Consider the following 24,478-nt stretch of genomic DNA (forward strand, 5'->3'; position numbering starts at 1 on the left):
CCTCAGAGTTATTTTCATTTTAACTAAAATGTAAATGAACAGTCGCATCAGACCAAACGATTGCAGTATGAATTCCAGCCTGTGTAAAACTATCATAGCTGGGAAGTGTGATGTTTCCCTATTACAGAGATGACCCATGGGGGCTATTCACAAAAGCTAGTCTAGTGAGACAGATCTTGTGGTTCTTTCTCTGATGGTGCAGACAAACAGGCTGGTTGTTATGAATTGTTGTTATCTAGAATAGTCTGTCTCTATCAGGATCCGGAAAATTATTCTCCCCAGGTTACACCAGCCTTGAAAATAGCCCCCCCCAGTACCAAAGTTTTTTCTGAAATGCTAGTTCTTGAAACGCATGATTTTAATCACTATGAAATGTTTGTTCAAGGGAAATCATTGCCCTTAAATTTCTGCTTTTATGAGGGCAAACAAGCTGCTCTTTAAGGAATATGTGTTTAGTGAAATAAACGCTGCTTGGGGCTCACAGAATAGGAGGAAGTTGTTCTTCTGTTACCAGAGTTGTTTCTTTACTCAGTATGAAAAATAATGTCTCTTGTTTAGTGCTTTGTAATAGATGCTCTCACACATCCAGTTTTGAAGAAAAATAAGAGTCACCATCAGAAATAGGCCTTATGTTAGTGATTTGCTGATCACTGTAATCCTACAAAAGCTGCAATGACACCTTCCTATTCATGAGTTCCTTTTGGTCTTTCTAATGGCCATGTCACAACCCTAAAAGTTGTTCTGATCTTTTAAAACAGCATCAATTCATAGCTATAGCTTAAAAAATAAAGAAAGGATGCCTTTCTGGAGTCGTGTGTATGTCCCCATTCAGCTCTATTCCATGCTCAATTTTGGTAAATCCTGTTTTTTCCTTATTCTCTCCTAATCTAGAAATTGCCAGCTATGAAAAACTGTTAATTTCTGTTTGTAAAATGTTCTGCTGCAGCTTGGATTAACTGCAGTGCAGCTGGGAGTAGTCATGGCCAAACAATATGTGGCATAAATTAGCTGCGTATGAAGTGTCTGACTAGATAGCGTAATCAACACAAGACTGACAAAACAACACATTGAGCTGCTCTTGCTGACAACTTCATTATTTCTATGATGTTCAGCTGGGTAATTTGCTTCAGAGGAACAGCAGTATCTTCAAATATGTTTGATGGTCTGTAGGTACTTTTATACGCTTTCTGAAGATGGATGTGTTTGCGCAGGTTTAGGTTTTTTCATAATATGGAGAACAACGGCAGGAACCATTAGCAAAGAGCATCCTGCCCTACCTTGGTTTTGCAATAGGGCAGCATTTCCATCAAGTCATGTCAGTGAGCACCTTTTGGTATGCTTTTGATTCCTTGTCACAAACAGTAATGGCTTGAAGGAACTGACAAACTTCTTATACCAAGGGATTTCTGTTTAACTTACAGTCCAAATGATCCCAAATAACAACGTACTGTTTTGTGCCTCTAACACTCCAGGCCTGATTCTATTCCACTGCAATCAGGGATTGTTATTCTCGGGAATCTTCCAATTAAAAAGACTATGGAAAAAGAAAATGTCACTTTGTCAAAACCAAACTGTACAAAGCCCATGTCATCTTTAAAGAATTCCAACCAAAGAGTTCTGCTTTCCTGCTAGTTCACCTAAACCCATACTGTGAAATACAAGCAACCAAGGCCTGCAGCTCCAAGGCACCGCTGCCATCCAAGCTGTCACAAAGCTGGAGAATTCCTGGCCTCCATGTCCTTTCCTGTGGAAGCGGGAGTCTGCAGGGCCCAGGCACTGAGACATCTGCCAGCTTCAGCCCTGCAGCACAGTGCGTTGAAATCCAGGTTGTGCTGACATTAGGAGCCATGGCAAAGGCAGGAAGCCTGGAGGAGCCGGGGCTGCCAAACTTGGTTTCTTTTAGCCACTTACATCATGGGTGCCTCAAATATTTCAAAACACTTGGTAAAATTATTTCATTGGGAAATTTTCTAAGCTTAGTCCAAAGACAATTATTTTTTCTTCACTCACAATTTCAGAATTTCTTGAGTTTGATCACGTCTGTGACTGATGAACTGGGAAATATTTGCCTTTTTTTATGAACATACTGAATACTTCTGTGTGTCTGTGGATAATAGGTTATTTGCTATGGATCTGGATCAAGAACACTGGCTAAAGGAACTAGTGAAACAGTAAGACTCGGATCAATGTCTTTGAGGAAACACAAGAGACCAGGGAATAGGGCAGGGAATTAACAGATTGGCAAAAGGGTACGTGTGAAAGATGATAGGTAAACAGGGAGCCAGAGAGGCAGAAATTGCCAAAACCAGAGTTGGAATTTACTACAGTAGCTTATATGTATAAAAGTCTGCAAGAAACAATAAGTGTGGAGACAAGGAAAGATAAACTTCTATGGGCTTGTTTGGGATTTGGGGGTTTGGATTTTTTTAACCTTTCCCACTGTATATTTTTGGCTGCATGAGAAAAACACCCCAATATCTGAGCAGAGTCACTTGAATCACCTTTCTAGTCATGGATTTCCAAAAAGAAAGAGCACACGGATGTCTGAGTTGGCCTGACCATGCTACTTTGGGACAGAGGCTGGAGATCCCATTCCCAGGTATCTGATCTACCTGGCTCCATTGCCTGACCCCAGCTGTGACTGTACAGGAGGTCACATCCGATGTTTGAGCAGTGTTTGTTCTTTTAGGGGGATCATGAACAGTCTAAGATACAGCTTTGTCACTAATGATGATGACAGCTTTGCCATTGACTGATTAGGGGGTAAAGTCAGGCTCCACATGAAGTATTCAAGTTCCACATGTCAGTTTCCTTCCTCCAAACTTCCAACCCAGTTTCCGGACTATTGGTCTACCAAGTGTTTTTCACAAGCTGAGTGTGTGCATAGTGCCTAAACAGAAGGCGATATAAGCCAGAGGAGCGTTGGTTTCTGTACGTGGAGGACGTGCTTTACTGAACTACCATCTGCAGTTATCCACTGGACATTGCGTACTTGGGACAATGTGATACCTGTGTGTGGCTGCTGCTCCATGGACCACATCAGGGGGTTGAAGACCTGGGTGGATACTGCCACCTATTGATTGCCGAAATGAAAATGAATGTCTCCAGCTACCCTGAGACTTCCCACAGAACAGCTGTGAGCTTCTCATCCTGCGTGTGAGAGCAGCCTCCCTCATCCCAGAACTGTTACCAGCGTCCAGAAGAAACAAACAGGATTTGCTTCATGGAATTAATGGCCAATGCAATGTGCTGCTTGGCTGCTAAAAATATCTGTGCTGTATAAAGCTGAGAACAATGCAGGGAAAATGTTTTGATCAATGTCTCAGTTAATCAGCCAACTTGGGTGGCCTCTTTAAACCAAGTGTACTGCTAAGTGTACATCTTCAGGGTATCTTCACTTTAGCAATAGTAATAATAATGACTGCGGCTTGTGGAACCAGCTCATGATGTGTACTGCAGTTAAGTAAACTCTGGAGTGATGAAACATGGAATGAAGGTCTGTCTCAACAGGTTAAGTACAGCAAACAAAATACTCTGTTCAGGTAGCAAGTATGAAATATAGCCAAGGGAAACAATAAATGGCTGAGATCTTTGAGCCATCTAATGGAATCATCGAAAGCTAAGAACAGTCAGGTTTCTGTACAAGATCAGGCTAACAGATCTCTTTACATGTGTTTCATCATAATCCCAGGGTTTTGTTTTCTGTAGGTCTTTTAGTCTACTTCACCTCCAGATGTAGGTGCCTCTCACTTATTTACATGCTTTCATTCATCATTTTTACTAATTAATTTCATGTTTTTATCATTCCGTAAATTTATGATTACTTCTCTTACCTTGCTGAGTGTTGTTTTGCCTTCTGGCTTTCGAACAGCTTAATAATGAACTTAAATTCATATGACAGAAAGGTTAGAAATAAGCTTACTTGATACAAACAAACTAATTGTCTTTCATAGCCTGGCCAAGAAAACATCTTGTCTTTTACTGTTCTTACTAAACAACGTTTGAATCACTGTAGAGAAGTACTAAGCGTTATAAAAATTGAACTGGCAATGGCAAAAGTTCTGCTTTTCACCAAGCTGAAGGGAGAAAGCAAAAGAGAGAGGGGAGAGTATTGACCCACAATGAGGAATTGCTAGAAAATGTTTAAGAACAGCCTGGTTTCAGTAAAGTCACTTCAGGCTTTTGCCCTGAAAACACCTAGAAGTTGAGAATTCCCTCACAAGTGAGTTCCATAGATGGGCTCTACAGAGACCAGAAAAAACTTAATCAGGGATTTTGACTCGGAAGAATCATCCCTATTCAGTGCTGCACTGAAAATGGAATTTTTATGCTTACGTTTAATTTTAACTAATTTAGACATCTCCAATTTGCTGCATGCTTCTTTCTCAGATAGTATCCCAGTGTTACAGAGGTATTCAGTGGTTTGTGAAAGATTTCCTTGGCAGGGAGCAGTGACCTCAGTCAACTGTCCTGCAGCCCTCTCACTACTGGTCCTTAGAGCAGCAGAACAAAAGAGGGAATCCTGTACACAACTAGCCTGTGATTTTCATGGTGTAGGAGAAGGAATGTTGTGCATAGCTCACTGTCATCACACTTTGTAATTCTCTGCTGCAGCAAAATATGCAGGGAGTTACGTTTGGGAGATGCTTTTTAGCAGGACCTGTTGTGACAGGGCAAGGGTTGATGGTTTTAAACTAAAAGAGGGAAGATCCAGGCTGGATGTGAGGTTAATTTAAAAAGTATGTAGTAAGTCCTATGAGATACACGTCAGGCCCAGGACTAGATTTTAGCTTCTTTGGCAAAAGAATGCTATTTGTTATGAGGTACAGTACCCCTAATTCAGTTTTGAAGGGTGGGAGAATCAGACTGGTCACCAGCTTTTGGGAGGTTTCCAAGTTCAAGCATCATGTCTGAATAAAGCAAGTGAAATTTTCCCAGCAGATTGCCACAGTAGCTCCATTACCCCTTCAAAAACACTAAACCCCACCTTTTCTGTAGCTATTAATGATCATTGGCTATGACAGACTCGGGAATCAGTGTGTTTTGGTTTTTTGCTATTGCCAGTTGTTCCTCAGGACTGTTCTGGTTACATGAATTTAACCTACTGGACTCTCCAGAAAGGATAACTATTTCCTAGGTTGTTGTTTGTCTTTGCTTATCATCTAAACTAGTTTTAGAGTTCTAAGGCTGGATGGGTTATTCCATATTCTGACTTTGGAACATCTTCGTGGGGTTCTGTGGGATCCAGCGTTTGCATTTTTTGCCCTATAGTAAAAACAAATGTATTTTGAAATATCCCCATTCTACTATTTTGGAAGCTCTTAATGCAGCCATTACAGGATTTGGTTTAGCTGAAACAGAGGCATCAATAAAATATGTTTTTCTTATTCATTTAATAATTTAAGCATAACCTCTTTAGTCTGGGAGCTTCCAAATGATCTCACAGATGTCCCATAACTATGGATGTGGTTGCTGCTTTTGTTGCTATGATTGCAGACAGCTGTAGTGATAGCTTGCTTAAGAAAGAAGAAACAATACATCACATGCAACATGCATTACTGGACCCAGTGTAGGACTGTGATTCTTCCCTCTCTCCCCTCTCCCTCCCCGCCCCCCCTTTTATTGGTTTAACATAAAACTAACTGCTTTAAGATGGCTGCATTAGTGTCTTTTTGCTCCTACTTCATGGCAAATTAATTACAATCACAGTTCTGTTTACTCTGGCAGTAATTATTTTTCCTACTCGTGCTCTGTGCTGCTGATCAATTTTAAGGGATGCACCAAGCTGTAAGCACACAGAACTCAAGGCATCTTTGGAGGCAAGAGCTTTATGTATCAGTCATTCCTATAGCTGCACAAGTAGCTAGGACGGAGTTAAAGCACCAAACATTTTATTTGTGATACAGCACTATTTGCTTTTCAATACTGGTTTGCTCTGAGATCTTATCAATGAGCTTGGACTTCAGTAATTGCTGGTAATAAGCTTTTTCATATCTGATCATTCATGCAGTGTAAGGAAGAGGTTTTCTCGTTCTGCCCAGAGGCTGAAGCAGCAGAGACAGCAAAGCCAATGTGATTCATCAACAGTGACGGTGGACAGTTACCAGCAACTTGTTCACGTTTTGTCTGGGATAGCCTAAGCTGGTAAGTCACATTTAACTCTTCAATGCATTGATTCCATATTATTAGTTTAAAGTGTAAATTTGTTTAATATATTCATGTTTCGTAACATATTTAAGAACACACATAGTGTTTATTGGTTTCTTGGCTGTTGTGCTTTCCTAAAGTTAATGCTTTTCCAGCTATGCTGTGTCCTGCTAGTGCACCTGTCTATACAGCGCAGCACATGTGCCACATACCTCAGATAGTGATCTAGAATTAAGGTTTCTCATTTTTCTTTTTCTCTCTGCAATATGCTTTTAAAAGGACATTCATATTGGGTCACTATTTGCCAATCAGAAAAGTAAAGCTTTTACAATGGTAACTAATTTATATTCATTTGAATTTGGCTTTTAAAACACCCTGTTGCTGGGGAATAAACCAGTTTATATGCTGACTTACCTCTGAACTAAGTATTTCACAGCTCTGCTCTTCTTTTTTGTCCTTGTCTTGATGATGTTTAGGTTTGTGTGGTAAATAAAAATTGTTGTCTCTGTCATGAGTTTATTACTAACTGCGTGGTAGTTGGTATTCAATGACTGTACTCTTGGAATCAAATGATTTTAAGAAATTGAAACTTCCTTTAAGAACATTCCTATGACATTTATTGGTGTAATTTTATCTGTAATTTGAGACTGATTCTTGACCCATACTCTGTTGATGAAAGGAAGAAATTCTTGCAAGGGGAAGTAAGAAAAGAAGTTTATGTGGGATGATTTGTAGCTCCATATACTAATAAAAGCTATGGAAGTGTTACTCTGAGAATTAAATTATTATTATTATCATTAGGTAAATAGCTGAGTTTCTTTAAAATCCTAATAACATGGACCAGCAGTGGATGGTTATTCAGCTTTGGGAATAACTGGATATTTCTTAAGCTTATTTTTAATATCTGAAAATAAACTGAAGTGTTGAAGCTCTGCTAAACAGAGACAGATGTGAATTAAATCTTTTAAGCATCCTAAAAAGAATTTTATTTCGTGTTTATACTCCCAAACAGTTCCATAGATGCATCTATAAAACAAAAGGCTGTCTTCTAAGTTTGACCAATATTCAAACTCAACGCTTAGCAGCAACTTCCATACAGTTCTAACTGTTCTAACTTCCTAATCCACAATGATTCCAGCACATGGCTCCAAAACACACTGGCATGTCTGGAACATTTGTGAGTTGGCATTGGCGGTCATAATTTCAATGTTATGCTCTAGTCTGACATTAACAAGCAGCTTCTCATGACAGAGACTTTGATTTGCTCTGTTCCTTGGTTTCTACTCAGCCTTTCTATCTAGTCTGTGCAAGCTTGGTTTTCAGAGCAGAGAATAAAATGCTTCATTTGAAGAGACAGTGATTTCAGTTAGTCCTCGTGGGCACTGCTGAAGTGCATGTAATAATTAAAAGACAGAAATACTTGCTTGTGTGAGTCTCATATTACCTTTATTCCATAAGCTCAGAGAGCAGCAGACCAAAATCATTGTAGTATTGTCCACCCTGAGTCCCAGAAAGCTCCTTTCTTATGATATCCCCGCTTGCGCATTAGTTTCAAGGATGCAGTTCACATAATTCCCTTCTGATTGCACGCACTGTTGTCCTAATTCATCAATGTCTTCTCATCATACGTGTCAATTATGTCGACTCCATCTCTCTTTATTCAGAGATTTGGTCTCTCTTCAATGCCCCATGAGCTTGGAGTATACGTGAGGCTACTTGTAATCAGATACTTCTGTGCTCAGGATGTCTGCTTCACCACAACTTTCAAAGGAGAAGAGAAGCTTATGAGACCTGGGTGCTGTCTTTAATCTTAGGGACCAATTCATGTCACCAAGCAGCCTCAACAGCAGGGAAAGTGTCTAGTAAAGAAAGATTTTATGATTATAGTTATTAGAGTCTGGTCCTGCAGTCTGATTTATTTAGATACAGGCCGAGACCATAAGAACAAAAAGTTACAGGATTTGTTACAGAGTACAAAGAATCTAAAGATTATTTCCAGGAAAAGATAGTCTGAAAGGGTAGCCAGGTCTACTGTTACGACTGTGAGGTCTTCTGGACAGACATTCTGTCTTATAAATGTGTACACACTCTTATCGGGGAAAAGGAAATGTGAAGAAATTCATCACCTTTTCACACAGATCCCTGGGGATATTTTTCTGTGCTTGCAGTTGGGTCAAATCTGATTCTTAGTTTTTCTTCAGAAAGGCAAAACTGTTCCCAGAGAGTTAAACACTAATTCAGTTTTTCCTAATATGGAAAAATTACTGTAATCATAGACCATAGAAAATGTTGTTTAATTATGGGATAATATAGAAATCCTATTAGGTTATGCAGTCTTGGAGAGAGGAGGCAGTCCCTCTTGGAAGAGTCTGTAGTCTAAATGGACAGGGCAAACACAGAGCAGGATAAAGTTGCACAATACATAGACAAAGCCAGTGCCTGTTCATTAACTGAGGGAAGAAACTACTCAGTATGAGGCTGTAAACAGCATCTATTAGAATCACAATTATTTCACCTGTAAAACACAGTGCAAGGTTTTCGTTTGCAATAACCTGGACACTACTTGGCCGTAGGTAGTTTAAACTGAGAATGCACATATGCCTCATTATGCCTATAACAGAGCCTAAGTGGGTTTTCTGTGTTTCAGCTGTTATTTGCTTAAATATAATACCTTAGTAGTCTTAGTCACAGAGCAGGTTCCCTCCTTGCCAAATGCTTCTCAAACTCTCACAGAAACATTCTCTGTAGCAACGGACTTTCATATGGATGGTAACATGCCAGCATTTAATGCAGATTAAATGTAAGTTCATGCATTATTTCTGTAGCAGCTTGTGATGGGTTCAGAGGTGAACAAGTATTTTGGATCCAGCCATACTTTCTGAGTGAGAAATACTGCTTGAGTGTCTGAAGAAGGAGAATCTACCCACCCAGCTGAAAACACCACATGCTTTTGGAGCAGTTTGCTAGCAGGGACAGAGCCTTGGGCGGCATATTTTAGTGTGTGGTGTCCCTGCTCATGGCAGGGGGGTTGGAACTAGATGATCTTAAGGTCCTTTCCAACCCTAACTATTCTATGATTCTATGAAATAAAGCACATGTTTTGACGCAGTTGCCTGGGTCAAATTTAAGTCACTTGACCAGTTAAAAATTTCAGTCCTGCATTGTGTTCCTGCATATTTTCCCTCTCAATTGATTCGGTTTTGTTTTAAGAAACCGTCATAGTGACAAAATGCAGATTATGTACATGTTATCCAAATTGTATTGTAACATTTACATTTGGGTGTAATTTTCTTCTGACACCTGCATTACCAGAACTCACTCTGTCAAAAGGACACTTCCCCAGCTAAATGAAACCCTTTCTCCTTATACAAACTACCAAAGAGTTCTGAAGTGGTCTGGTTTATTTTTCCATCCTTAATTCTCCCTCCCGATAGATATCCATAGCACTAATTCCAAAAAGAGCAATTTGCCATTGAAAAAGCCCCAAAACATGCTCCTGAGTGTTCAAGCACTCTGTGTGTGGAAGTGATTTTTGCCCCAGAAGTCTTGCAATGTGCGTTTCAATGATACAGCTCTGATCAATGATGTTAGTGCAGCAAAACCTTGCTAAACAGCTGTTGTTTTTCTTCTAGAAACCACTAGCTGAAAATGACACAGCAAATGCATAACTTGAGTCTCCTCCAGACTAAAAAGAACAGCATGCCCTCCTCTCCAAATGCTGCCAAGCGGCTGTATCGGAACCTGTCAGAGAAGCTCAAGGGGAGCCATACATCCTTTGATGAAGCGTATTTCAGAGCTCGATCTGACCGGCTCAGCCTCCGTAAGACCTCAATGGTAATTACCTGATATTCATCAAATTGGCAATTTACTGTCCTACTCATCTCCTTATTCGGTTTGCTTTTAATCTGTACAGTTTTCATCACCTCACTTTGTTCTCTAACCAGAGCTGTATGTTCTTCACAGAACTACCATTTACGATCCTGTGTTAAAGTCTGACCTTCTTGAAGGCTAAAGACAAGCTACTTTACTCAAGTGATGATGCTTTATTTTAGGACTAAGGTCTTGGCATTAATTTGACAAAATATGGGTTAAATATATAAACACAAGCGTTTCTTTTGCAAGAAAGGAAGAAAAAGTACTTTGTGAAAACTTAAAATGTCTTGGGTACTTCCAGGTATTACCAGTCTCGGGGCTGAGATGGTGTCCACAAGCCAGTGAATAGTCTCCAACTGAACTTAAAAGGCTTTGGATCCTATTCCATCCATTTTGCCTGTTGTTTTCACAGTTTTCCCTAGAAATAAATAGCAAGGAATCCACCAGTGAAGGGGTGGAAACATTCCAGGTCAAGTTGCTAGCTGATGTATTTTCTAATTATTGGGTTTCTGTGTTACAGAGCAAAGCCAATGACTAAAATCGTGTTTCCAGACAAGTGAACAACAGTTGTTAGGATTTGTTTTCTTTCAGCTTTGGCCAGTGGAGAGTTTTCTTTCCATTCTCTCTTGCTGTGCAACACTTTCCATTCAGTAAATTGTTGTCTTGCTGCAGACATAGCAATGTCCCAAAATAGCTTTATTCTTGAACTCATGTTTATCAAAACAAGTCTTTGCAGAAACTACTTTAATGTTTTTTCCAACTCCAGTAGCACATAGTGGACTTTTTCAGTCAAACCTAGAGCAAATATCTTGAAAGGGGCACTTCATTTTAATTAAGCTACATAAGATCGCATTTCTAAACACTCCAGCACTGAATCACTTACTGGAACATAGTTATTACTTACTGCAAAGCAATACTGTAGTCCTTTTCAGTATATACATTTGTGCATCAGAGTAACACCTAAATAAATTAATCACATAGCACAGCTGTCTACCTGGTGATTAGAGGCTGTAGGACTGAGTCAAGGGAAAAGCAATGTAAAAACTGCCCCTAAGCTTCACCCGATCACTTGTAAATGGGATTCAGTTTGTTTGAATTCAATGGTTTTATCCTTTCAAAGAGGAAGAAAGTTATCTAGTAAATGTAAATGAAGACAAAAATCAGAAAGCTCTTGTTAGCATTTGTGACAATACCAGCGGGACTAAAATTGAACACATGGGTCTAAAGATACTATCGCAACCTTGTTTGAATTTCTTACCATTTGGCTGCAATTCTAGAGAGCGTTTTACACTGAATATGATCAGCTTTTGGCAGAAAACTATATAATCTTCAACTATATTTCTGTTTCTTTGTGAAAGCAAACAGTTGGGGAAAAGTTGGTCAGGTGTGTAGAGTGTTTTTCTGGACTTGGACAGCTGGGCTCGATGCAGACATCCAAACAGGGCAGTCTACCAGCATGGCTGAAAATGTGGTAGATATTTTGCTGTCTGACAAAGATGGTTTTTGATTGAAATAACAATAGCATGGTTAGATGCACACTGCTGTGTGGATGAGGGGGGTGCATACGTGGCCAATTAGAAAGGCCATATCACAGCTCCCATGTTTTTACACTCTTTGAAGAGACAAGAAGTGCCAACATATTTCAGCCTATTGCTTGTGTCTGAATTGTTCATTTGGAAAACCTGATATTTGCAATTTGGTCTCATAACTGTTTGGATTGGATGAAGCAGCTTATAAAATTCATGCTCTGTTTCTTGTTTAAATCCATGCAGCTTTTTCAATCAGTTTTCTAATGAAATGAAGAAATAGAAATTTGCTTTTATTTTTTCCCTTTTGGTGAAACATTCTCACCAACAGATTAGCTGGCAAGAGCATTTATGGGGTATTAACTTAAGCATGTGCTTAGATTCTGTTCAGCAACTTACTTAAGGCTAAAATTTCACATCTACTTCAGGTACTTCATTTGGCAAGCAAAAAAATCCAAAGATGTATTTTCAAAGGCATCGAGGCAGGTCTGAATTTTGATAACTGAATTCAAATGAAACTTTTAAAAGTAACTCTACAATAATCGTTCAGGAAGGTAACATCTGTTGCTAAAGTGTATGTGTATATATATGTGAAAATGGCCTGGTGATTGTCAGCTGTATCATTAGGGTAATTTCAGCTGTTATAGTGAACTTGACCATCATTTGTTTTATTATGTTTTTATTCATATAGCACAAGAAACTCCTGAGATGTAGTACAGGATTTATTGGGTTTCACCCAAAATGGGATTTAAAGCCAAGTAATGGTATTGAGCACTCAGGGTAGCACGCTACAAATACCAATCTATTTAACTTTTATGCTCAAATATCAAGTAAATTAAAAGAGAATGACCATTCTGATTTCAGAAAAGGGGAAAACCCTGTATGTACCCAGTGCCACAGCAGTGGAAATGTGAACCAAGGAATACCTGGTTTCCTGCCCTAAGTGAGCACCACAAGCCTGTTATTGAGCAGTATCATCAGCAGGACCTTTTTGTTCTGCCCTCAGACTGTTAGCTCGTGTTTCCTAAGATAAACTTTACTGAAAGAAATGAAAACTAATGTAGTCATTCAGTTTACTTCAACCAATTCCCTTTGTAGTAAGCTCTTTCTGGATGTACTGTTAAATAAGTAGATTTTCCTAGCTGTGATCAGTTACAAGAGTAATACAATTTTGCTTGTTTCCTGATTGCATTACAATGCAGATGCTTCTGAAGCTTAACTACCCTTTATTTCCATAAACAGCAGTACAGAGGAAGCTCCAAAATCAGTAGAAAAAGAATTTCAAATGGGTGCAAACTGTGAGGAAATTAACGATTTTTAGAATGTTGACATATATTTTTGGAGAATTGGTGAATATATTTTGCATTTATAATAATTTAGATGAAAACCCAGTCTATGAGTTTAGTTCTGCATTCATAATAATGAAGTTTCAAACAGCACAGGAGCACAGCTGCTATGTTTTTCCAGCTCTCTAGGTGGAACATCAGTCATCTCTCTATGTTAATTTTGAGTACAGCTGTTCAATGCATAGCACTGATTTGAGTGGCAGTTGATGATATTAATTAAAATATTTTGACATTAGAATTAAAATTAATTAAAATTATTTAATTTCTAGGCACAGCAGTTCAGAGTAGGGGCAAAACACCAGAATAAGAGTAAGATCTCTGATCTCAGGACGATAAGGTGCTGTATAAGCAAGGCAGCAGATGTGTGGAGCTACTGGAATGAAAAGAACTACTGCTGCATTGCAGTAAAAATTTCTGTCTTTAAGTTTTACCTTATAATAAGAGAAATATGTGCTGGCCTCTCTTCCAAGATTTTCTGGAGCTGTGCCCTCTCTAATGACAGCACATGTCCTTAAAGACATTAGTTTGCTTTGACGGGGGGGTGGATAAAGAATGATAAATCTGGCTGCTTACCATTTAACCGTTCCTTTTTCTGAGTCTTTTCTCTTACATCTAATACTGCAGTATGATCTAAGTATTTGGTAATGAAATTAACTCTGAATCTTACAATCTAGAGAAGAATCTGAAACCAAGAATTTGACAGAGACCCATTTTGATGAAGCACTTGTTTAAACAGCGTCTTTTATTCTGTATGGAAAACTACAGAATAAATATTTTTCCAGCATGAGCTATCTTTTGTACTTAAGCGCCTAAAAGGTACATTCTCAAGTCAGCACTACTCTCCTAGACTTGCTTTATTGCTGCATGATTCATCTCATCACAGGCATCTAACATATATATTTCTTAGTGTGGTACCAATACTTCACATGCAAAACAGTAGAGCAGAAGACTTCTGTCAGGCCCAAGAACTTCTGAAGACACTTTTAACTTCAAACACTACTGAAACAAACCCTCTAGAACTGATCAGATTCCAAGGTGTAGCTGTGGGCTCTAGTTTTCAGAACTGCTTGCAAACTATTAGTCTATGCTTTTTAGGAGGAGCCAAAAGATCTTCCAGCACATCAGTGCTCTCTGAGAAAGTTTTGCACTGAGAGCAGAACTTGGGCAGTGATATGCCAAATAAAACTACATCAGTTGAGAAAAGAAAATGAAGTTTTGATGTGGATGAAAACCTTATTTCTAATCACAGTAGAAGGCTTTCAATATTTATTTCAGATCATGAAGAATACATTATTTTATAAGGATTTTCTATGCTTCCTCCATGTGGGTTTCAGGACACAGAAATCCAGTTTACATCATGTATCTGGACTGCTTCCTTTCATGTATGCATTTCTCCAGTATGCCCATTGGCACAATAGATCTACGCAGATCTCTGCTTCTTTATGTGACCACATGCTGAGCACTCTTTGCTTAGCTGGGCCTCTTGCTTCTACTAATTCATTCTTAAGAGTCAAAAAAACCTAGTGGGTAATTATGGCAATGGGACACTGGGAGAGAATGTAAAGAATCTTGGCAGATAGCATGTCGTTACTGCGGGCTCCAGAAGGATGCTCTCAGAACAGAAACCTGCAGGCTATGCTGCTCTCCTGCACCTGCTTCTCCCCAGCTCCGTTAAGAAGTGAGAGGTTTCTTTGTGTTCTACCATTGTTTTACCTCCTTGACATTGGTAAGAAAAGGTTCAGTGGTTCTCCCTGTTTATGTCATGTATGCTCATGGGTTTGGCTGCTGTGTTCACTGCTGTTCAGGCACATCACTTTCTGGGCATGCACCCTGAACAGCCAATTTTTTCAGTCTCGTTTCTACTTCTTTATTTAAGGACTGTGCACTTCAAATGCTTCTACTTCCAACTAAGTGCAAAACTGTGAGCACCTAGAAATGACTGAAGTGTTTGAATGAAGAGTACATGTTACTGCTCACACTGGAGCTGTGAAGGTTTTCCTCCAGAATATATTGCTCATACAGTTTGATTATAGGACGGATGTGTAATAAGTATGGGTTTGAATCCCATTTGAATCTTCCCAAGTACCTGCAGCAAGTTCAAGCACACAAATCCAGATGCAGGTAAAGCTCAGTTTTGCTGCAAACCATTTTCATGTTTCCAGCTGAAGCTAAGCTGTGGCTGAAGGTTCAATATTTTCTAGAAATCTCACAAAACATAAATTTTCTCATTTTATTTTTAAAACACTGACACTTGAAAAGTTTTACTGAATTCATTTTTATTTATACACAGAATTTCCAGTGCAATGAAGCTATGTTTGAGGCTGTAGAACAGCAAGATCTGGATGCTGTTCAGATTCTTCTCTATCAATACACACTGGAGGAACTGGACCTGAACACACCAAACAGTGAGGGACTAACTCCTTTGGACATTGCTATCTTGACAAACAACATCCCTATTGCTAGGACCCTTCTGCACGTTGGGGCAAAGGAAAGCCCACATTGTAAGTAAAGAACACAAATATAATTGATTTATATAATTGCCTGTAGATTAGATTTGCTGCTCTTTTGGCAAATTATTTACTTTACACAGAAAACTTGACTGGTTTTATCACAAGGATGATTTTATCAGCAATTGTGCCACAGTGCTGGAGGACATTTGCAGCAGTATCTGCTTGTCAAATGCATGCTCAGTAGATCTTTTTTGTTCTCTATGTCAAATACACCAACTGATGGATCAGTCTGAGTTCTAATGTGATTAACACTGGGACAGAGCAGAGTCAATATCGATGCTGAGGAAAAAGTATTTAAAAGTATGGAAACAGGAACTGAGTGATTCAAATGTCATGGTCAGAAGATGGCGTTTGTCATCAAAAATGAAAGGACAATGGGGTTGTCTAGACTTTGGTTTATTTTGATTATCCTTTTGATTTTAGCTATGCTGCCTTCAGGCGACAGGTTGTGTTGAAATCCATCATTTCCATTACCCACAGATTCCTCAGTCCTACTCTTCAAATGGCCTAAAAATCTCACTTAAATGAGAATTTCAAAGTTCTACAGAACCAGTGAAAATCCAAACACAGAACAGACTTCTCACTTTCCTGGAATACCAATATTGCTTATAACTACATATTGTAGTTCTAAAACTCCTTTGTATTCCTTCATGGGCATTTTAATGCCCAATTTGTGGACTGGAGGGTGACTTACCAACCCAATTAATCAACCCTATACCATGACACAAACTCTGACGCCTTACTTGTGTCTAAAAATACACCAATGTATGCGAATTTGTTTTAAACTGTCAATGCCTATATTTAGGACATTCCCAGTAAGGCTATAATGAGACTGTGTTTGAGGGGTTCGGCCACTGCAGACTCTGCCATTAATTTGAAGTTAGTTAAATTAACAACATTTAGTGCTGGCATGTCAATCTCAGTGCTCCAGGAAATTGCACCTTGAGGCTACTAACATTGCCAGTTTTTTCACTGGAGAGTGTGTGTGCATGTGCGTGTTGAGCTTTTTTGCCAGACCCTCAGTGTTGGTACACCTTTATTGCTTTTCTATGTCCACAGCACTTATCATTTATTCTGGCCTCCTTTAACCTTCCCTGGAGATTTTTGCATAGTGTAGCTGCTCAGTGAAAAGAGTTTTTTAGTTTTATATTTATTTGTTTATTTTTCTGTCATGGTTCATGACTGAGGCTTTAAAAAAAAGTGTGACAGCATTTAGAGTACATGATTGACTGCTGAAGCAACATTCATTAACCATGACAAATCTAGAGGAAAACACAGTCTTGAGTGTTCTAAACAGCAGTAAAAAAGACTAAACTAATTTTTCATTGACCTCATCTGTAAATAAATGCAGTCTGATGGCGAGCAGGGGCAATCATAAATTAGTATTCATTTCCTGTAATTAATGCAAACATGCCTATGAACACAGAGAATATGAATATATAACCACCTCATTTCCATTTCAAAATACACCCACCAAATTTCCACTTCACTTATCTTGATTTTTAGTTTTTCTGATTGAAATAATGGATGAAGCATTCTCACTAAAAAGCAAACGATTGTTTGCCTTCTTGGTTTCCTTTTACCTTAAGGGTTCGCAGTTGCTACTTGAGAGCAAAATGCAAAAAGATGTTTTCAGTACTCACAAAGTTCACAGCATCTTTGTATGTGCCTTCATTCTCATGGGACTGATAGCACTCACTCTCTATTTGTCTTTCTGCTTTGTTCTCTGTACTTAAGCAACCCTGTTAGAATGAAATCCATTCGGTTTGTATGATCTCAAGGCAGCACCCAGTAGGAGTGTTTTCGTTTCTCTGTGGTGGGCAGTAGAGCAAAGCTTCCCCAGGCTGAGTGGGTTTTCTAAGTAAAATTCTGACTCACACCAATTTTGGGACAGGACACAAGCATCACTTAATCTGATTGGAAGTGTACAGGACAGATGCATAGACCTGGGACACTGCAGGGTAGGAGAATTCTCCATTCCAAGTGCACACAGAAAGCCTCCCATAGAGAAAACTCTTGCTTTTCCACTGGATTAGCTGTAGTGATCCAGCTGAAATCTTATTATAGCCCCTAACCTAATGATGTAGAAAAGAGGATCTGGAGGACAGATAACTTCCATCTGCATCACCTGGACTTCTGCCTGGAATAGGAACAACAGCAGAGAAGGCAATAGAAAGTAAAACCATGGTCTTCATTTCCACATGGAGCTCAGACTGTATAAATCTTAACAGGAACCCAACATCTCTTAAACACAAACAAAGATCAGACAGTGCAGCATTTAAAATATTAATTTATTTTGGGAGGAGGCAGAGTCCACTGTGTTACCTTTTCAGTTACTCTTATTCATCATACTCATGGTTTGGCTTGGTTTGTTCGTATGAACCCAAATAAAAATAAGACTAAAATTCCCAGTGTCTGATTGAACACATTTCCAACACCTGACAATTGTGAAGCAGAATCTTGATTAAACAGATAGAGCCAGATCCTTAGTGAGAACTTGAATTGATGCCAGTTCTCAATTACCTGAAGTTCTGGCACATAAAATCTCCTTCCTCAGTCCTGTTGTGCTATCAGATGTGTTGCATGCTTATTGTAGGCATGGATCCAGGAAACTGTATCACCTTTGGCCTCTCAGTAAACAGGCAGTTCTGAGGATACCAGCAGATTCCAGTAAGCCTAGCCATGTGTCTCTGATGTCCATATGAAGAATGATCAAACTTCAAGGATGGCTTCAAGCCAGCTTCTGAAAGCAAAGTCTTGGAGACAAACATTCTTCAAAAACAACCTTTTGGATGTCAGAGGTGTTGAGTAATTTGCTCTCCTCCTATGGCTTTAAAGATCCTGGGCACTTTTCATATCAGTATGTGGGGCTATTCTTGGACTCTGCTGAACTTCAATTGGGATATTGTTACGAAAGACAGAGGGCAAAAGTTAAAATGAGATGTTTGGACCGGATAAAAGAAGCACCTTTTCACCATGAGGACAGTAAAGACTTGGAACAGGTTGCCTAGAGTCACTGTAAAGCTTCAATCCTGGGAAGTTTTCGAGACCAGACTGGGTAATGCCCTCAGTAACTTGGTCTGACCCCACATCTGACCCTGTTTGGAACATGAAGGTTGGACTAGAGAAGGTCCTTTCCAATCTGATCTGTCCCATAATCCTTATAATTCTGGCTCAGGAAAAACACATTCATATGCACACACGTCTTTGCTTCTGTGGTGTTTTGATGTGTAAAACCTGCCAGTCTTGGTTCTGTCTGTGGTACTGTTTTCGGAAATGGCTACTGCTCATGCGAGTGATCAGTGTGTCCTTTGCAAGACTCATGCTGTCCTCTAAAATCCTTAGGGAAAAATAGAGCCTGGCTGCCCCCACAGAGCAACTCCTCATCATTGCTAAGAGCAGCTGTTTGTGCTAGGACAGTGCTTTCAGTAAATGGGGGCCTTTTAAATTAAGACTCTCTTGGAGCTCTTCTGCAAAAATACCAGACACCAGAGAAAAGTCATTTTCTGTGATTTCAGAATTACCTCTCGTACACTATTTCCTTCTTACTGCACATCAGATCACTGGTTGCATTTCTGTTCGGATTAATACCCCTACAAGCCCTATTTTCTAAACTGAAAATAGTTTGAACAATTTCAGGCTAAGAACATTGCTGAAAATAGGGCTTGATTCACCACTTTTCATGTATAACAAGGGGTGGGGTTAGGGTAGTCTTGTGGACTTGGGCTAAAAGCAAACCTATTTTAGTTTGTAACCTATGTGGTCTTCCTTTTCTCCTTTATGTAGCACACAGTAGTTCATACAGACAATCTGAACTGCTAAATGTTGAATTAAAATTATTCTGAGCACTGGAGAGAAACAAAACCTTTGTGTCAAGCTGCTCACTATCTGTCCAGCCTGTCAGAAGACTCGTTAGATATTACACAGGCAAAACTGTGGCACAAATTAAATCTGGGAAAAGATCCATTCTATACCAGCCACAGCTCTCAGGCACAGAACTCTCATTCTTAAATTTGCCAATGAGATCTCTCTTTGCTTTATTGAATGTGTTTATAACCAGTAAAACCTTTCTTTCTATGAAAGCGTAGGGTATTGTGGCAAAATAGGAGTTGGATAGAAACCAAATGCTTTATTATTTTAGTTTGGTTTTTAATATTCCACCAGTTTAAAACATATATAGCCACTTGATGACAAGATAACTACTAGAAGGCAGAGTGTTCAAGTATTTGACTTGTGTTATAACCAGAATGCGTAAGGCCACCAAGCAATTACTTACTTTCCTCTTCTCTTGGTAGTTGTTAACATGGAAAGCAGGTCAGTGCATCTGAGTACATTGGTCCAGGAAGCACAGCAGCGAGTTACTGAATTGTCTGCACAAATGGTGAATGAAGACCTTGGTACAGACAACACGGAGAAAGAGAAGCAACTAAAAGCATGGGAATGGAGATACAGGCTATACAAGCGCATGAAGGCAGGCTACGAGCATGCTAGTAAGTAGAAGAAAGTAGTTACAAAATCTGAGATGAACTCTGCAACTGGGAACACTTTGCCTTTGTTGAGCAAACATGCTCTCATCAAGTGACCCTCACAGCACTGATATGAAGCAGGCTAATGTTAGGGTTGGGGAACTGAGGCATATGGCTAAACGGCCTTCCAGCAAATGAGGAAGAAATAGATGTGAGAACAACAGAGGGCCACATATCTGAGAGCAACAAGCTCCTAGCTCCTTTAGGAGTGGGCTGCATAAGACTGGTAAGATGAGATCAGGATCTAACGATTCGGTCTTGCTTATTTTTCTTCACATTTACTCCTTGATCTCACTTAATGTGCTCCAAGTTTAAAATAGGATTATTAGAAAAGGATATGTGAATAGGGAGGAAGAGGGAGGGGGATACTACCCTTTCTTCTGTTGTGATTTTTTTATTCTTTTTAATTTATTCTGATTCAGAATGATCAAATAATGGAATTTGATTTTCCTTATAAAAAATGTGAAATTTTAAATTTGGCCTCCATGTCTAACGTTTTATCAGCCTAGTCACAGATTAGGCCACTTTAAACAGTTGTATAAGTGACACTGCACCCAAAGCAAAATGAATTTGGGGCCATAGGAAGGAGTAAACAGGGTTGAATTGTTTCGTGTGTAGATCTTTTAGCTGCCCCCTATTTGATGAAATACAATCATTGCCATTGACATTTTTACAACCAACTTATAGATGAACTTACAAATAATTTTCTCCAATTCATTGAATTTTAAGATTACTTCTTCAAGACAGATGTAGTGATACACCACTACTAGATACATTACTGCTCTATTTCCTGTATTTAGTAACTTAATATATCGATTTTTTAAAACAATCCCAGCAGTTACTCATGACATTCTGTGTTTGATTTCTGAATTGAGTCTCACTGATATTCTGTGAATTGAGCCTTAAAAAAATAAAAATTAGGCCTCAGTTGACAACTGTATTTTGGGACTTTGACACTGACACATTTGTGGAATTTGCAATTCCTGCATCACAATAATGTAAAAATGTTTTCTGTGATTTGATAAATTTGAGTTTGTGAGTGAAACCATAAAGGTTGAATTAGCTCTTTGTGGTTTTGTCCTTTCTCTCTCCTCCCACCCACCCCAAGAGATTTATAGGGGCTTTTCATTGACATAATTAGCATGAATCTGTTTTATTGGGTTACATATATGCAGGAAGATATTTTTAACTGAAAGGAGCCAAAAACCATGATAGAAACAAATGGTGTCTGCAGGATATTGTTAGCAGGGGCACTAATTAAAATGCTCAAAAGGCAGAGAACACAAACACCTACAACCCAAAGCTCACAATTGCAGGGTGATTTTCAGTGGGTTCTTTGAAGACTCAGAAACATTGTTTGAATAGGATTTGTTGTGCTGAAGAGCTGATGTTTTCTCTTCTCTCCCAGGAGCCCCTGAGGCGCCAACCAATGTCTGTCTCATGGTAACAAGCAGTACATCACTCACTGTCACCTTCCAAGAACCTCTGAGTGTCAACTCAGCTGTGGTGACCAAGTATAAAGGTACTGATTTAGACATCTTTCATTTGTGTTATCAATGTACAAAAATTTGAGGGCTAAATGCAAAGGTATTTATATACAAGAGATTATATTAGAGAGCTATATTACAAAATGAAGTTTGAATTATTTTCCCAGTTAATAGCCATAGAAGTGGGATTTTCTTAAAAGATTCCCCAAAGACAAAATCTTTATTAAAAAAAGAAAAATAAATTAACCAAAAGATTTCTCCATGAGTGCTTTGAAGAAGTTTGCTTGACTCACTGTGGTTAGGACATGGGCTCAATGACTGGGTTGAGATGAGCAGTTATAAAACACAAACTAACTTTTGGTGCCTGTGGGCTCCTAAAACCATGTGTATCCTTGTAAATGCCAAACCCACACCACCATTCCTTAAAGGAATGCCTCTGGAAGCTGAAACTTTTGGCAGAGGCATCATACAGCCCAACTAATTAGTTATTCCAGGGCTGCCACATCATTCTTGGAAGAGCAATACATTCGGGGTGGCACCAGTTAGTTGCAAAGTGGAATGAATAGGAAAATGCTTCCATCTGAATAGCACTGTTGAATAGAAATGGTTTTAAAACAGAATTTCTGTTCCACAGGAAATTCCAACAAAAAAAGTTATATTGAAGATTAGAACAAAAATGAGAAATTTTAATATTTCCTATTTAAAGGAACTTCTAGGTTTTCTAAAATGTTTGGAACAATAAGTTCTTCAGTGTTAAGTGCAGCAATGTGCTGCAGCCTCCATGTTCCAGTGGGAGCCTGAGTCCTCCCACAGGTCAAGGGGCCTGAAAGCTCTGTTCTGAAGTTCTGAGGCCTTCTTTGCCCAGCCCAGAGGGGGCAAGGAGTGAGGAGTCTGGAAGTCCTCTCAGTTATTTCCCACTGTGCCTCTCAATGTTTCCTGTTGTGTTCATTTCTTTGTATTAATAATTAAAAACTCCTCCTATGAGAGGTACTTGAACCTTGGGTTTCCACACACACGGCAAGAACCCTAATGGCTGTGTTGTGGGGCAGTCTATTTCATGTTTCCATGTGTGGGTGTCACAGGGATTGCTTCAAGAGGAGGAATTTAGAAAGCCTCAGTCCATAGAGGCTCCAGTAGCTCATGGAGCTCTTCTGAAGGTGGACATGCCAGTGCATAGGCTCCCCTGACATCAAGCATAAGCACCCAAAGGACTGCATGAGTTTATTTTGGAAAAGGCAGATTCTCTCTTTTCCTTCCTCCTCCTGTGTCTGATGAGAGATTCCCATCATCACTGGCTATGGCCAGTAAATAATTTTTTTACAGTGTAAAACCCAACAACCTCCCAAATATCCCTGGACCCACCAAAGCGATTCCATTCTGATAGCCTCAGTAGAAAGGCAAATTACTGTATTACACCTAGTCAGCTGTGCAGTGCTGCAGGAAGTGTGATTTTCAAAAACATCAAAGCCCTTTAGAAGCCTAAATCTAATTTTCAGCAATGGGTTGGGTTGCCAGGAAACTAAATTTCATTTAAGGGCTTCCTACTGCCTGATTTACTTGTGAAAATGATACTTGGGCTCCTCAGACATTGAAGTTCTCTTCAAAATACCAGCCTGCTCTTTGTGACACTTGTATTTTAAAGAACCTTGAAATATTGTCCACACTCTAATTATAATGGCTGTTGATGTCTTCACAGTAAAGCAAATTCTCCAATAGAAATGATATTTTAAAATCATTTTCTAAAGGTTGTAGTATATTTCTTTTATGTATTCACTTGGCTTGAGTCTGTTTTGCACCGTGTCAGTTCTGTCTTCTTTTGGTAAGCACAACACGCAGAGAAATTTAATCCAACCCGACCTAACGCTCTAATCAGACCAGGTAGCATTGCTGCTGTAGTTCGAGTTACCCTCACTGGTGATCATTTTATGCTTTATCAAGTTGACAGTTAGTTTTACCAGAATGTTCTTTTTAAATCCCTTATCCCTGGAGACTTGCATATTTATGGTTAGATAAAAAGAAAGATCATTAATAGCTCCTTTTGGTGACTTTCGGGAATTAATTAAGTACTGCTTGTAGAATTGTTTATTACGTTATGGAGTGAGATTCTTTGTGCTACTTTGAGGGGTCATAAAATGAACCTTTCAAATGATCACTTGCAAGAATGATTAGAACCAGCTAGCAATTACTAGCCCTGAAAGGAGAGCTTGATAACATTATGTGAGGATCTTTCCAGTCAGATATATATAAACCTCCTATCCAGAAAACTACCTAAGTATTTTGCTAATTCAGGGAAACAAATAAGCTGTTAGGGTTTTTTTCCCCCTCAATACTTTACCATTTCTTTTTCTAAGCAAATTAAAATTCAGGAGCATTTGCAGCAGTGTTTAGGGAATACCTGCTCATTAACAGAAGCTAATAATGTTCTTTTCTCTGACTCTGAAATATAAGGGATAAAAACTGACGTCACTTCAGTTTAGTTTAATTCCCTAAAAACAGTGTGAAACTGCCAATTCTTTTTTTCTGTGTCATCTTTTTTTTTTTTAAAACATATTTTTTCCAAAGTTTTATGTGCCCAAATGTCATTTAGAAACTGGGCTTGGAACATTATCTAACGGGCTGCTGTTTTCCTGTGTGTGATCTTTTCCCTTGTTAGCTGTATAACTTACAAATAATAATACAGGAGAATAATACTTTGCACTCACTCTCTAACCACTAAAACCATCTCACTTCATTAGGAGATTTAATTTTAACCACACACGGTGAATGGGTATTGACTTTGGTGTCCCAGCTGGATGGCAGTTCAGTGACTGCATTCTGTTGAGCCATTGCTTTAAGGAGCCAGAGTATTCTTTACTTCCTCTCCTGGATTGTTGTTTAATGTTGCAGGCACCATCCTAATGGCTCCCTTCAGTTTCCCTCCAGAGAAGGCTACAGCGTGGTGGTGGCTGACGTGAAATGATTCCTATGTATATTGTAACTTAGTAAAGTGTTTTGAGGCTGGAAGCAGACAGGCAAGACATAAATCAATAATAATAGTAATAATCTGCTCCATGCTAGGGAAAG

At 39.1% G+C, this 24,478-nt stretch overlaps 1 protein-coding gene across 1 annotated transcript in view; it reads left to right on the forward strand.

Annotated features, from left to right (window-relative positions):
* Nucleotides 1-6,010: 6,010 nt before the first annotated feature.
* LOC104402384 (ankyrin repeat and fibronectin type-III domain-containing protein 1-like) overlaps nucleotides 6,011-24,478 on the forward strand; it is a gene marked incomplete at its 5' end in the record, with an annotated part of 51,608 nt that continues 33,140 nt past the window's right edge. Inside the window, 6 exon segments of the mRNA XM_010010621.1 lie at nucleotides 6,011-6,075; nucleotides 6,078-6,144; nucleotides 9,780-9,981; nucleotides 15,183-15,393; nucleotides 19,698-19,892; nucleotides 21,337-21,450. Of these exon segments, the coding sequence (XP_010008923.1) occupies nucleotides 6,011-6,075; nucleotides 6,078-6,144; nucleotides 9,780-9,981; nucleotides 15,183-15,393; nucleotides 19,698-19,892; nucleotides 21,337-21,450 (854 nt within the window).

The sequence above is a fragment of the Nestor notabilis genome, unplaced genomic scaffold, assembly GCF_000696875.1.
Source record: "Nestor notabilis isolate BGI_N333 unplaced genomic scaffold, ASM69687v1 scaffold420, whole genome shotgun sequence".
Taxonomy (NCBI): domain Eukaryota; kingdom Metazoa; phylum Chordata; class Aves; order Psittaciformes; family Psittacidae; genus Nestor; species Nestor notabilis.